This window comes from Lepidochelys kempii, chromosome 7, assembly GCF_965140285.1.
Source record: "Lepidochelys kempii isolate rLepKem1 chromosome 7, rLepKem1.hap1, whole genome shotgun sequence".
Lineage (NCBI taxonomy): Eukaryota > Metazoa > Chordata > Testudines > Cheloniidae > Lepidochelys > Lepidochelys kempii.
In genome coordinates, this window is record NC_136386.1 from 93,457,171 (window position 1) to 93,470,736 (window position 13,566).

The window sequence follows — 13,566 nt, forward strand, 5'->3', positions numbered from 1 at the left end:
CAGGGAATGCATATTGTATAAATATAAAAAGATTATTGTTTTGTTGGCAAAAATACTATTTTACTGCAACGCTTAAAAATAGGAATCCAGATGGTGGCACTTAGGTATGTAATCTTTCATTTTTTTGTTATTGGTTTTTGACTTTGTCTAGTCACCTTGCAGGCAAATTTTTTAAAAAATCCCTAATACCTAATTTTAAAATGCCTAAGTCCTCTTGACTTATTGTGGCTTCTTTATTGGACTCTCTGGAAAGCTAAATAGTATTTCAGTACAAAAGGAAGTTCATTGATCACATCACAGAATAGCTTTATTTTATTACATTCATACTTGACTGAAGATGTGTAAAAATGCACCATATGTAAAAACAGGGTAATTACAACCTTAAGAAAAATAAACATTTCTATCTACTGTAACATTGTTGAATCCAGCAAAATGGCACCAGAGATTGACTAGTTCTAAGGACCAAATTTTCAAATGTAGGACATACCAGCAAAAATGATCATGCGCTCATTGAACCAGCAAAAACCATATATGCCTACTCAGATTGGCATTTTATGCATAAAGGTAGGTTGCACAAAAGTATGTTCAGGCAGCCAGTCACCTGATTTATGCATGCAAATGCCTTTTTTTTATTTTATGGACTTAGTGACTGCATGGAAATTTTTGAGGGTGCACTTTTTACACCCATTTTTAAAAGTTGGTTTCTATTCTTACTGGCAAATGGATAGTAAAACTGGAGAATATCCTCAGCTGCTGTAAGTTGTCCTGGCTCCACTGTAGTAAGTGGACAATTTACACCGTCTGAAAATCTGCCCCCATAGAGCCCAATTCTTCTCTGAAGTTACACTGTTTTACATTTCTGTGCCTCCACCAATGTCAGTGACATTACTCCTGATTACATCATTATGAGAAGAGCATTAGGCCGATAAGATTAAATTCTGCAGTTTTACTCAGGCAAAACTCCCAAGACAATAACATTTTGTCTAGGTTAGGATTATAGAAGTTGAACTATAGTTGTATTTATTTTCCTATCTGTTTTCCTTAATATATAATACAAGTACTATAAAATGGTGAGCTGGTCAATGTGGGAAAGTATATGGCTTAGCAGCCAAAGCAACAGCTGAGACATAGTTCATACATTACTTATTTAGAAATTACAGATAAGTTAGGTTCTATGTGGTCATTTCTTCTTCCTGTGGTTTCTGTATTAGTCATTCTCCTTCCAGGAAGAGCTGCACAACACAAAAGAAATTGCCACCATTCATGTCTGAAATGGGTAACATTATACAAAACTGGATTGACGGCAGAGTTGGCAAAAGTGAATGCCATTATCCAGAAGAAAAATGATGGCAAAATTTTCAAATCCTGTTTGAAGTTCTGAACTAAAATTAAGAGAACAGTGATGATAATTGGACTCCACATGATGAAGAAAGAGATCATCAGCACAAACAAAGTTCGAAATAGTTTGTAATCTCGTTGGGAGACTCGAATCTGACGCATTTCTGAGGAGGCTAAACTGACATTTAATCTTTTTCTTGATGCTTTTGTAATCTGCATTCAAAAACAAGATAACTTTTATTGTAACATAGAATTCTTGCTGAGTAACACTTTTTTTAAAGCTGCAGAAGTGAATCTTGGCAAATCATGTTTCTGCTTTGGAAGTGACGATTAAAAGGGCAAGAGTTCTGTGTTTATTGCCTCTCAATGAGTACATTCCCAATGGACTCAGTTAACTAGTCGAAAAATAGTTTTGTTTTTTTTATAACTGCCAGCCCTGAACTCAGCATGTCGGGTAGTCAAGCTGGGTTCTTTCCGTCTCATGCTCATAATCCATTTTGCATTTGAAAGTAATAAAGACTTTTAAAGTCAAATTGGGCCTTTAATTACCCCTGCAATCCCATTGCCTTCAAATGATAATCTAGGTTATTTCATCTATGTAAATCTGTTAATTTTTACACAGGTGTAATTGACTGTGACTGGAGTATAGCTAACAATCCTGTTGATGCACAAAGAAGAGAATCCAGCTCACTCTTTTATAGACATTTTTGCTCTGAAAGGTAAATAGGAGTAAAAATTAGTAACAACTTAATTTAGTCACTAAAGTCAGCAAATATGACTAGTACACAAATGAAGCTGAACTGTTGAGTAAGCAGGTGCCATTTTTTCAGTCATTTTCAGAGGAGAGCTGCACTAACATTCTATTACAGATAGTTAGTTAGAGATGGGCTCAAGACTCAAAATGTAGATCTGGATTTTGACACCTGAAAAGAGTATGTAGGTGTTTGAGTCCAGAATGTTGGTTCTGCCCATTGTAAGGATGGACCATTTGCAGAATTTGGAACTGGGTTCAGATTTTGCCACCTCCAAAGTCTGAGAGTGCCTGGGTCCAGGGATTGGCTCAGACTTTTCTCTGTGTATGGGTTTTCAGTGGTATGGTACATTGGTTAAAGCAGAGATGTCTTTCAAAGGCAGAATATTTCTCCTCCCCGCTCCCAAATTTCCTTTTGTCGCTCAAACCTCCCAGATGTATACTTCTTCCATTAGGTAATAGGTTTTAAACTTGAGTGAGAACGTATTTAAAATTCAGTGTGTTGTCTTTGACATCTTGTTTTAGCAACCACTGATCAGAATTACTTTGTCTACAACAGCCCTGACACCTTGTGCATCCTGTAGTCTTTAGGAAAGTCTTTACTTTTTCTGTAAAAGCGTAATAAGCAAGATTGAGGCACATAGGCCCTAATCCAGATTGATTTCAATAAACAATTCAACTGGTTTTAGTAGGAGCAAGGCACTTAAGCATATTTCAGGAGCTGGGCTATGGGGGTCTAATGTTCCAGGGTGCTAAGCATCCGCAGTTCCTATTGCCTTCCACTGTAATTGTGAGCACTTAGTGCTTGTGGAAAATCCATTCTCGGGGAAGTCAGCACAGCAAAATTTAAATAATGGACACATTTTAAGTTTTTAATTGTAGAGCCAATAAAACTAACACCCAATCTCCAAAATTCAGCAGACAAACACTTCAGCTAAATACTTTCTCCCATTAGGCCAGATCCTCAGCTGGTGTAAATCAGCTCCAGTGAAGTCAATGAAGCTATGCTGATTTGGCCTATTTATTTTTATTCCAGAAGTTGCAATTTGACTCATTCAGTGTAATACTTCATTAATATTTCTTCTCTAGCTTAATTACTCTCTACATACACATTATTTTTATTGAAAAAGCTGCATGAACTAGTGGATTGAAGGTGAGATTGGGAGGAGGAGCACTGCCACTGGTTTGGTATGTGGTTTTAGGTGTCACTTCACTTCTCTGTGTCTCAGTTTTCCTGTCCCTAAGATGTTGACATGGGGACAGATTTTCAAAGGCACAAATCACAGTTAGGTGCCTAACTAGGAGGCTTTGAAAATCAGTGGGAGTAAGGAACCTAATGGCCTTTTGTGCCTTTGAACATTTCCCCCAGTAAGAACAAGATTAATACTCATACTTGCCTTGCTCAGGTTAGAGTGAAAGAGGAGATAAACATTCAGCTCAGGACAAGCTTTTCCCGTTATCAATTATTCTCTGTGTAAAATTCAGTTGATTTTTTGAGGACAATGTCAGCCCTGCAAACTATCGGTCAACCTTGTTTGAAGTGTTGTTGTAGCAATATTGGTTCCAGCAGGGCCACCCTTAAGGAAAATGGTGCCTGGGGGAACTTGACTAAGGGGGAGGGGGGAATGATAGAGGGCTATAAAATTATAAATGGTCTGGAGAAAGTGAATGGGGGAAGTGTTCTTTACCTCTCGACATAACAAAAGGACTAGGAGTTCACCCAGTGAAATTAATAGGCAGCGGTTTTAAAACTAACATAAAGCAGTACTTCACACAATGCATAGTCAACCTGTGGAACTTGTTGCCCAGGAATGGTGTGAAGGCCAAAAGCATAACTAGTTCAAAAAAGTGTTAGATAAGTTCATGGAGGATAAAGACCATCAATGGCTATTAGCCAAGATGGTCAGGGATGCAACCCCATGCTCTGGGTGTCCCTAAGCCTCTGACTGCCAGAAGCTGGGACTGGATAACAGGGGATGGATCACTTGAAATTGTCCTGTTCTGGTCATGCCCTCTGAAGCATCTGGCACTGGCCACTGTCAGAGGCAGGATACTGAGCTAGATGGACCATTTGTCTGACCCAATATGGCCATTATGTTCTTATCAGTGAATAATTTGTAATGAAAGAGGTGCTGGGGCTCAAGCAGTTAGGTGCCAGGGTTCAAGCAATTTTTTTTGTTTACTTTCATAACTGACACAGCAAGCCCAGAGGTGCCGGGGCTATGAATTGCCAAGCCTAGAGGTGCTGGGGCTCATCCGTGGCAAACCCTGGCACACGTTAAGCCCTGGTTCTTACCAATTGCTGCAGACGTTGATTTTGATTTTAACTTTTAAGGCCCATCATCAGGCCTAGGTCCCTGATACCTTTTTGAGCCTCTGGCTTCCTATTTACCCTAGTGCTTTCTGAAGTGCTCTGTTCTAGCCTGGAGCTTGCAGGAACAGGAGAGGCACCATTCAGGTCTTTGTCTGTGAGGATAGGACTATCTCCTTCCATTTGACCTGAAGACAGTAACAGAATTAGCCCTTTAAAGCAGGTTTCAAGACATTTTTATTTCAAAAGGTCTTTACCACAGAACATGAGTTTTATTTGTGGATCTGTATTTATTTAAAACATAGTGTTTACCTGATGCTTTTAGTCCCTTAACCTGCATTTGTTTGATTAAAAAGTTCCCAGGAAACTTCTGTGTACCAGTGATGTACAAATAAAAATCTATTAGTATCAATAATAGTGAAAGGACAAGTAAGAGCTAGTTGACATTACTTGTGTTTTCCTTATCATTGCTCTAAATCACGGCTGTGCACACACCCAAGGTTGATGGATCCAGCACTGAAGAGATAATCAGCTACTGATCAGCAATGGAATGATTTACGCAGGTTATTTCAAAGGCTAGGCTGCTATTTAAAATGTTTCTTGTCTAGCCCAGCTCACCAATCGGTTCAGCTAATCATGAGCGGCATGTGTTTCTTTGGGTGGCAGACGTTGTTTGCTTTCATGAGGTTTACATGGTATGCTTTCACTAACAGTGAAGTTGCATTCATGTCAGCAGCCCTTGGACCCATTTGCCTATTTTTCTTCATAGGATGGATGGGCAAAGACATTCTTGGAAACTGAACCTACTCTTGGAGCCTGCTTGTCCTGCTATAGGACATCAGCAACTCCCATTGTGCTCAACAGAAGTTACTGCTGTCTTACAGGGAGAAAAATAGCCCCTATTTCTAGAATGAACCAACTTTTAAAGGTTCAAATTCCATGTAAACAGTGTCTGTTCTAGGCTAGGGGAAGAGATTGGATGCCAATTCACTTGAAGCAGACGGAAAGCGAAAGCGATGGAGTCCGAAAAGCAAGGTGAGATAAAAAAGGGAGTTGCAGAAACAAAGAGATACAGGAAGGAAAAGAGTGCACTGTCAGGAGGGGAGAGAAAAGGGCAGGGGCGGGGTGGCAGTCCAGATTCAGACGAGAGAAAGCTAAAGCTAAACAGCATACCCAAGATCTTTGAGGATATACGCTGTGAAATACATATAGATAAACACTAATTTATTAATTATACAAAAGCATATGTTTAAGAAATGTTTAGGACCTGTTCAAAAAGCTCTGAGGTAATTTACAACCCAAAACTTTTTAGGCTTATCCTTATCCTTCTTTATCCCTTATATGTCAGGCTGCTCATGGTAACAGGTCACATTCCAGAATTGCTGACCATTCAAGTCACAGGTTAACTTGGCTTGCCTTAAAGCACCTCTCCAGTTTCATTAACACTGATTAAAAGGACCAAAAATCTGAATTCTGCAGTGCTTGTTGGAGAAAAACTCTCACTGAATTCACTGAGAGATTTGCTTAGTTAAGGATTGCAGAATTTAGCCAAGAGTTTTGACATTTTTAGACACTGCATATGTTTAACAAGCTAGTGACCTTATTTCACATCAGGTGAAATCAGCATTAAGTCTGAGTATGTGGGCTGTATATAGGTAAAATGTGGAGTGGTTGGGAAGATGAAACTCACACCTACAAATTGGGGCAAGGAGTTCCTACAACCCCTTCCCCCAATTCCTAGCTCTGTAACTCAGCCCTGTTGCTGCTGGTGCCTCTCTCTGTTATTTCCTAACCCTCAAATATGCTTTTGAAGAAAGTGAAAAAAGCTATGTTGAGCACAGCCATGAATACTTGTCCCAGTGCACTGAAAATAAGTGTTTGTCACCTTGAGAATACAAACCCTTAATCCTACTGAAGTGTAATTTGTTTATTGTTTGAATATTATAAAAAAGTTTCACCTTGTTTTCCTCTCTACATGCTGTAATCATATTACTGTGTTGTTTTTACTGTGGAAGAAAGCTGTTTTACATACTGTCTTACCATCGTTTTCTAATCCTGAAACCAGTATGAAAATAGTGCTGAAGAGTTCGAAAAATCTCCCCTTTAAGGGGCAAAATCCTCCTTCCTCATGCACAGCTCCCACTAGCAGCAAAGATGGGTTACAGAAGCATGGTAATGATTGTGACTTGTGAAACTTTGGTTTAGTTTACTGAAATTCAGTTAAAGTGGGACCTGAATAGTGAAGGTTACTGTTCACTAAATGCAATATTTGGTATTTAAATATGTTAAATATTACCAATAACACTGCCCACCTCTCCAGCATCTAATTATGAGTAAGTACTTTGGTTCCTTATCATTAGCTCTGACCAAGGAATGCTCATTGCAATTTTAGTTACCTTAGCACTCCCTCAGTTGTGGTGCTGCTTTGTCAAGGTCCAATATCCTTGTACAAGAGAGAGCTGCTGGTGATGCGCCCTGCACTGGCCACAGGAATGGGTGGTGGTGAAGGAGCATAAGACGCTCTGCCCACCCTGTGTTTAGTGGTGCTGGTGGAGCATTGCAAAGCAGCCCTCAGGCAGGGGAGAATCAATCTTTTTGCACTCACATCATTTCATCACAGGATCTCAAAACACATTACAAGGGCAGTAAAGTATTGTCCCTACTTTAATGTTGGAAAAGCTAAGGCACAAAGGGGTTAACAGACTTGTCCAAAATCACACAGGGAGTTATAACCCAGGTCTTGGCCACCAACAAACAGATCCATGTTATTAACATGGGGCAAAGTTTAGCACAATGTACCTATGACTTTCTGAACTTCAGCCTATGGCAGGCTGTGGACTCTGTTGCTGTTGCAGAGATACTGAGGCTTTGGTCGGCTGAATTTCCAAGAGGCCTTGATAGATGCCGAGCTCCCTCAGCTCCTGTTAATTTCAGGGGGCACTGAGAGGGTTCAGCATCTCTCAGGAGGCTCTCAGCACTTCACTGACTTGGGTTCAGGGGGGAAATCATTTCCATGTGGAAAGTCAAAGCCAAGGAACCTCTTTCATGCTTGTAAGTGGTGGAAGGAGAATGCATAGAAATGAGTGCCCAGTCTTCTTTGCTCTACTACTCCCTGTCCTTAATCTGCCTCTTTCCCCCTCAGCCAGCTCCAGTGTCTGTATATGTTACTACTGTCCTAGGGCTGAAAAGTAATTGTCCTGCATGGCCTTCATTGGCTGGGGAGACAGATTGCTGCTTCCTGGCATTAGAGTTGGGAACTCACATGGTGATGATGATGATGTTTCCCTATCTAATCAGTTTGGCTTGTGGTTGGGGTTGGGATGGATTGCTTTGTGGTGCTTGGCTGCATTCAGGTCTGTCTGGTCAATTAAAATTGCACTCTGGCAGGGACAGATACTTGCCACTTCCAAACAGCGCTTTCTCTCCCATCTACTGCCAATAGTTGCCTCCTTTTTAAAATTATGCTACTTGGTGTGCTACCATGTCATGCCCCATGATCTATTGCACAGTACTGAGATGAGGCCTCTATCTGGCAACAGAATGGGAAGTAGGGCACTTAAGGACCCTAAACGGAGACAGTTTGAAGGAAGTACATTAGCACCACATACCACACCCAAGTCAGCATTTAGGTAGACCTTACATTCAAAGATCCACAGGTATGAAATCAGCTTTTTCTCTAGAGCTCCAATCACTGATGAATGGAAGGACAAGGATGGTAGGTGTCTGTGTGCATTGGGGGAGCAGCTCAAGAAGGGTGAGTTGGGAATTTGGAAGGGGTTGGATCTGTGCTGGAGAGGAGGTTTGTCTGCTGTAGAATAGCATGCTGGCCTGTAACCCAGTCAGTCCACCCAGGGCTGGGGTTAATTTGTGGACTTCTCTTCTCTCTGGCTGAACTCTAGAAAAAAACCTGTTTTCATACCTGTGGATCCTGGGTGCGCACTAACCCTTTCAGGGAGGCTATGAGTCCAGCATGACCTGGTCTCAATTAAGCACTGAACAAGGAAATTCTGTCATTTGTATTCCCCAGAGGGACCCTGGAAATTGTAGGCTGCTGCAAGGCAGCCTGGGAAGGAGTGCCAGGAAATATAAGGAGAAACCTTTCTTTAGAAGAAAGAAAGTCCAGGGACAAGGGCAGGCCTGGAGCAGGGCCACTCGACCAATGAAACTGAGGAGGCTGCCCGGGGGGGGCTGTGATGAAAAGAGCCTATGAGGAAACCCTCAGACTGGTAAGAGAAAAGGAATCCTGAGTAGGTAAGGGAGAGACAGTTTGGTGAGCCTTGGAGAAGAGTGAAGCTTTTGACATGCAGCAGTAGGAATTGTGAAGCAGGGCAGGGTGTGGCCCATGCTTTCCAAGGGTGTCATAGCAGCTGTGCTCTCTTTGCACTCTGGAAGACACCCACAAGGGTATCCCCAGCATGGCCTGTGACTAGAGTCACAATCTGGCCCTAGCAGCCCAATCTTACAAGGTGCTGGGGTTAATGGCAGTTGAGAGGTTGCAGCACCATGCAGGATCAGGGCCCTAGGTGACTTGCCAAAAGTCACAGAGGGAGTTAGTGTCAGAATACAGGTTAAACCTCAACTGTTCCTGGCTCCCAGATCCATGTTTAAGCCACTAGAAAACACCTCCCTCCCAGAGAGAAAAAGTAGAACGAAAATGTCACTTTTCCTGCCTGCCTTTTTTATTTTTTTGTCTACTGCTTATGTTTGCTGACATTTATTAAACATCCTGGAGATTGGGAGAGAGTAACTACACATCATAACTATGGCTTCTGTTTGTAGGGCACTTATTAATTTGATATTGGGGGGTTAGCAATTTTTTAGTTTTATGTAGATGTCCAAAAATCAAGGGTTTGGGGCTTTCTCTTTGTATACACTCTAATGAGTACTCGCTTTGTAATATCCTCTAATGGGCTACCATGTAATACTGTTTCAAACAGCACTACACTAAAGCACTCTAGACAGTGAACCTCCAGTGTGCACCAGCAGTGTCTACATGGCCCAATAAATGCACAAAACGTTACTGCACTTGAGAAATCACATCCCACAAGTAACCATTTGTGCTGTTTATTGGAAAACACTGATTTCATTTTTTGTATCGGAGGTGTTGGTGTTTATCAATTAAAATCTAAAATCAGAAGCCCTAATTATGACACATAATTAAAGTAGGAAAAGGGTAGATTCAAAGGGAGTGGGGAGAAAACAGTTTTAAGGACTTTATGACCCAGGGCTGCTCTTCCTTGCTGTCGTACAGCTCCCATTGAATCCGTTTTGAGTTTTGGGGGTACAAGCAATGGAGGATCTGATAAACAGTGATTTTTTCAGTTGTTTGAGATGTTTGTTAGTATCTCTAGCAAGTTGACGTAGGCCCTTAATTATGATCAATACACGATATTAAATAAGGTGCCCCAAAGTGTACATGAATTAAGACTGACTGGATCTTGGGTTTCTGGTAACACACTGTTCAAGCTTTGCTGTCATTTATAATGGCAACAAAACTCTCTCAGTTCAAACTGTTAAACTTGAGCAAATACAACCGATACTGTTTAGCATTATTGTACTACATTACTAGCCAGCCAGATGTCGTTTTATAATAAAACTATGAGAAAAAATACCTGTAAAATCTTTGTATAACTGATCACAATGACTAATCCTGGTATTACAAAGACCACAAAGGTGAATGTTATGTCCCAAGAGATTTCTCCTGCAACACTGGGCCAAACCAAGGTGCAAATTTGAACTTCCTGTTTACAAAGAATAAAAGAAAATTATTAATATTATGTTTCAGATATTTACTTTCAGTATAAAGTTCTCTGCAAACTTATGTCAATGTTTACACTTCATCTGACATTAATGTAACTGGCCACTACATAAACAGGATCTATGGGAATCGTTACTAATGAAAACAAAATAGTTGTTTCAATGTGGAATGTTTTTCAAAACATGATGACAGGTGTGTAGTTCACAAGATTTGGTATGCAGATATGGAATTGCTGCAATAATTATAAAGCATAGCAAATGCTAGTGACAATTTTAAAATGTAAACTCATAACTTCTAAATAAACAAATGAAAAAAAAAATTAAAACCCTGGAAGGATTGATTAAATCATTATTATATTCTGTAAGCATATTGTTTTGTTTTTGCACGCATGTGGGATTATTGTACAATGAAAAGAAAAAGATGTTTGTGCATTATTCAGGAAAAGCTCTTGTATGCAATTAAAGCTCTTGTATGAATTAATGAATTAATCCATGGGCACAGGCAGCTGATCATTCTGAAAAGAGAAGTATGCGGAAAAGGGGTTTTCCTAGCTCTACTCTGGAGTACAAAGCCCCGTGTTTATACAAGATGCTGTGCAAGGACAAAAGCACCGCTGAACAAAGTAACTGGTGATACAGTTCTACAGAGAAAAAAATCCATATGAGTGTGAATCTACTGATCTACTGAAGACCTCAATTACAGCCTGATTCTGCTGTGCTGAAGTGAAAGGGACTTTTGCTATTTATTGACTTCAGTGGATCAGGATCAAGTCCTTCATTAAAAGAAGTTCATTCCTACTCTGATTTCACACCTCAATGGCTAAATGCAACCTAATAAACAGGGGTAATGCCCAACATCAATATCGGACCGCATAGGTGCTGGAACTAGGGGTGCTGGGGGTGCTGCCGCACCTCCTGGCTTGAAGTGGTTTCCGTCATATACAGGGTTTACAGTTTGGTTCCATGCCCCTCAGTACCCCCACTATACAAATTGTTCCAGCATCCCTGCAGGGCTAAAAAGGAGAAGGCAAGAAGGCGTTGCCAACCTTTGAAGGCTTTGTTGAAATATTACCCCCTTATAACACTTCATGGGGCATGAATCGCTTAACGCCTAACCCCAATTCCGCAGCTCGGTATAACTCTCCAGGTAATGGCTCTAGTTTATCATCCCAGGTCTCTGCCCTGCAACACCCGCTGGAATAACAAGTCACACACCGCTGGACCCGAATCGATCCTAGCTGCCCTTCTGGCAGCAAGCTACACGGGCTCCCGGCTCAAGCTACACGGGCTCCCGGCTCAAGCTACACGGGCTCCCGGCGCACGGACCAGCTTGGCGCCGCTGCTTTGCGGCGCTGTTGAGCACCTGGGACGCTTGGTCCAGCCAGTCTGAACAGATGCTGCTGAGGCGTGGGTTGGCTGAAGGCTTTGGCCGCGTTGACACTCTTTGGGGGAGGCGAGGCTGGGGTCAGGCTGGTCGGGGGGAGCCAAGGCTGGAGACTCCCAAACCAGTCTCCCCTTCCCAACCCGCTGGGGTCCCTGGATCACGAGCCAGCCGCTTCAGTGGGCTGGATCCCTGGGCACTGTACGGACCTGGGGGGCCCCCATCTCCCCAGGCTGGCGCCGGGCAGAGCTCGCCGGAGGGAGCCGCTCCTTACCTCGCCGTTCATGGGCAGGGGCTCCACCTGGAAGAAGAGGCAGAGCGGGAGGTTGGCGAGGGCGGCGAGCCCCCAGATGAGCAGCAGGGTCCCGGCCAGCAGCTTGCCGCTGCAGCGGGCCGTGTGCCGCAGCCGGACGATGCAGACCATGCGCTCCAAGCTCACCGCCGCCAGGGACAGGATGGTGACGCTGCCGCTGAGGCTTATCACGTATAAGAGCATGTGGCAGACGACGTCCCCCAGCACCCAGGACTCGGTCCAGCGCACCACGAGGATGAGGGGGATGGTGCTGATGAAGAGCAGGTCCACGCAGAAGAGGTTGAGCACCAGGCAGTTGGCGGTGAGCACCTTCTTCTTCCTGGCCAGCGCCGAGATGGCGCAGACGTTGACCAGCAGGGACCCCAGGAAGATGCAGGAGAGGACGGCGGTCTCCAGGGCGCTCAGGGCCACCCTGTTCTGGCCCTTGAAGTCCGAGAAGAACGGGAAATAGGTGCAGTTCCCTTGGGGAGTCACGCAGGCGCCTGGCATCTGGCTGGCACCGAGGGCATCACACACCATCAGAGCCAGCGGAGCTGCGGCTGCCCCCAAGCCAGGCACCCAGGGGCCAAGCAGCGCGGCGGGGTGGCAGCTCGGGGTTGCCTATGGGGGGTGTTGGCACGGGGAATGGGCAGGCAGCAGCCGCATCTCCTCCTCTCCCTCTGACATCCGCGGGGCCGGGTGCGGTGTCCGCAGGCTGGTTTACAGCACCTGGCTCCCTGGGGGAACAAGGAAGTCGCGGGCGAGGACAGTAAATATACAGCGCGCCCCGCCGCACAAAGGCGAGGGCGTTGTTGTGCTTTACAATCGGGTGACTAACAACGTCGCAAGCGAGCCAGCCCTTTCGCCCCGGGCGGGCTGGGCCCGGGGCATCTCCCGCGGGGCAGCGGCTCACGCGTTCTGGGCGGGAGCCGCGCCTCCCAGCAGCGAGTGTCCCAGCGCCGGGCGCTCGCCCCACGTTCTCCGCCTGGGCAAGCCCCTGGACGCCCGAGAGACCCGCGGAGAGGTCGATGGCAAACCCCTCACACACGCCAGTCGGGGTGTGAACGTGCCCTCGCAGGCTGGGCTCAGGGCAGCCGACTCTCCAAATGAAAGTCTTGACAGGCTCCTAGCCCTACCCCAGCTGCAGTACAGAGAGCCCCAGCCCTTGGATTGGATCTGTAGTGCCCAGCTCCTGCCTCGAGCCTCAGGGCGGGGGTAACCCCAGCAGCAGGAGCGGGCATCATCGCAGAGGAGCCGCTGAGGAATTCTCCCTCTCCCCCCATGTACTCCGGCTTTGCGTTCAGCTGTCAACACTCAGGCTAGAGCGGGCATTTTCCTGTCACTCAGCCTGTCCCTTTGGTTTGGGGACCTGACCTGACACTATTCGCTAAGAACTCCCGTTGATAGCCCAGAATAAGCGGGACTATTTTACGATCAAAAGGGGGGATTTTATCGTTGCTCCATATCGTGCCTTTTAAAACCACGTGTTGTCTCCCTCTGTGTCTGTGGTTTCTTGGGCTAATTCTTTGTTGCTGCCATAGAGGTGAAGAAGTTACACAGCACAGATGATCAGTACCGGGTGCTAAGTTTGGAGTGATGCTAAAGAAACCTGATGCCTCCTTACATTATTGCCTGAATCAGGGAACTCAAAATAACTAAAAGTTAGAACAATAAAATGAAAAATAAGAGGACATTCCACTTGTAGTTAAAACAACAACAACCCTATCTAATGATTT

The 13,566-nt window shown here is 44.2% G+C and overlaps 1 protein-coding gene across 1 annotated transcript; it reads right to left on the minus strand.

The window, feature by feature from the left end:
• Positions 1 to 331: 331 nt before the first annotated feature.
• FFAR4 (free fatty acid receptor 4) lies at positions 332 to 12,340 on the minus strand. The gene is made up of 3 exons (XM_073353866.1): positions 11,813 to 12,340; positions 10,013 to 10,141; positions 332 to 1,551 (listed from the first exon to the last, which is right to left on the minus strand). Exons 1-3 carry the CDS (start codon positions 12,338 to 12,340, stop codon positions 1,144 to 1,146), a joined length of 1,065 nt encoding a protein of 354 aa, XP_073209967.1. The 3' UTR covers positions 332 to 1,143.
• Positions 12,341 to 13,566: the final 1,226 nt, after the last annotated feature.

Bases quoted from the DNA above. Each gene is read 5' to 3' on its own strand.
- FFAR4 (XM_073353866.1), bottom strand. From the start codon at position 12,340: ATGCCAGGCGCCTGCGTGACTCCCCAAGGGAACTGCACCTATTTCCCG. The intron at 10,142-11,812 runs GTAAGGAGCGGC...CTTTGTAAACAG, and splicing joins CCCTGCCCATGAACGGCGAG to GAAGTTCAAATTTGCACCTT. The intron at 1,552-10,012 runs GTATTTTTTCTC...TTTTGAATGCAG, and splicing joins GTTATACAAAGATTTTACAG to ATTACAAAAGCATCAAGAAA.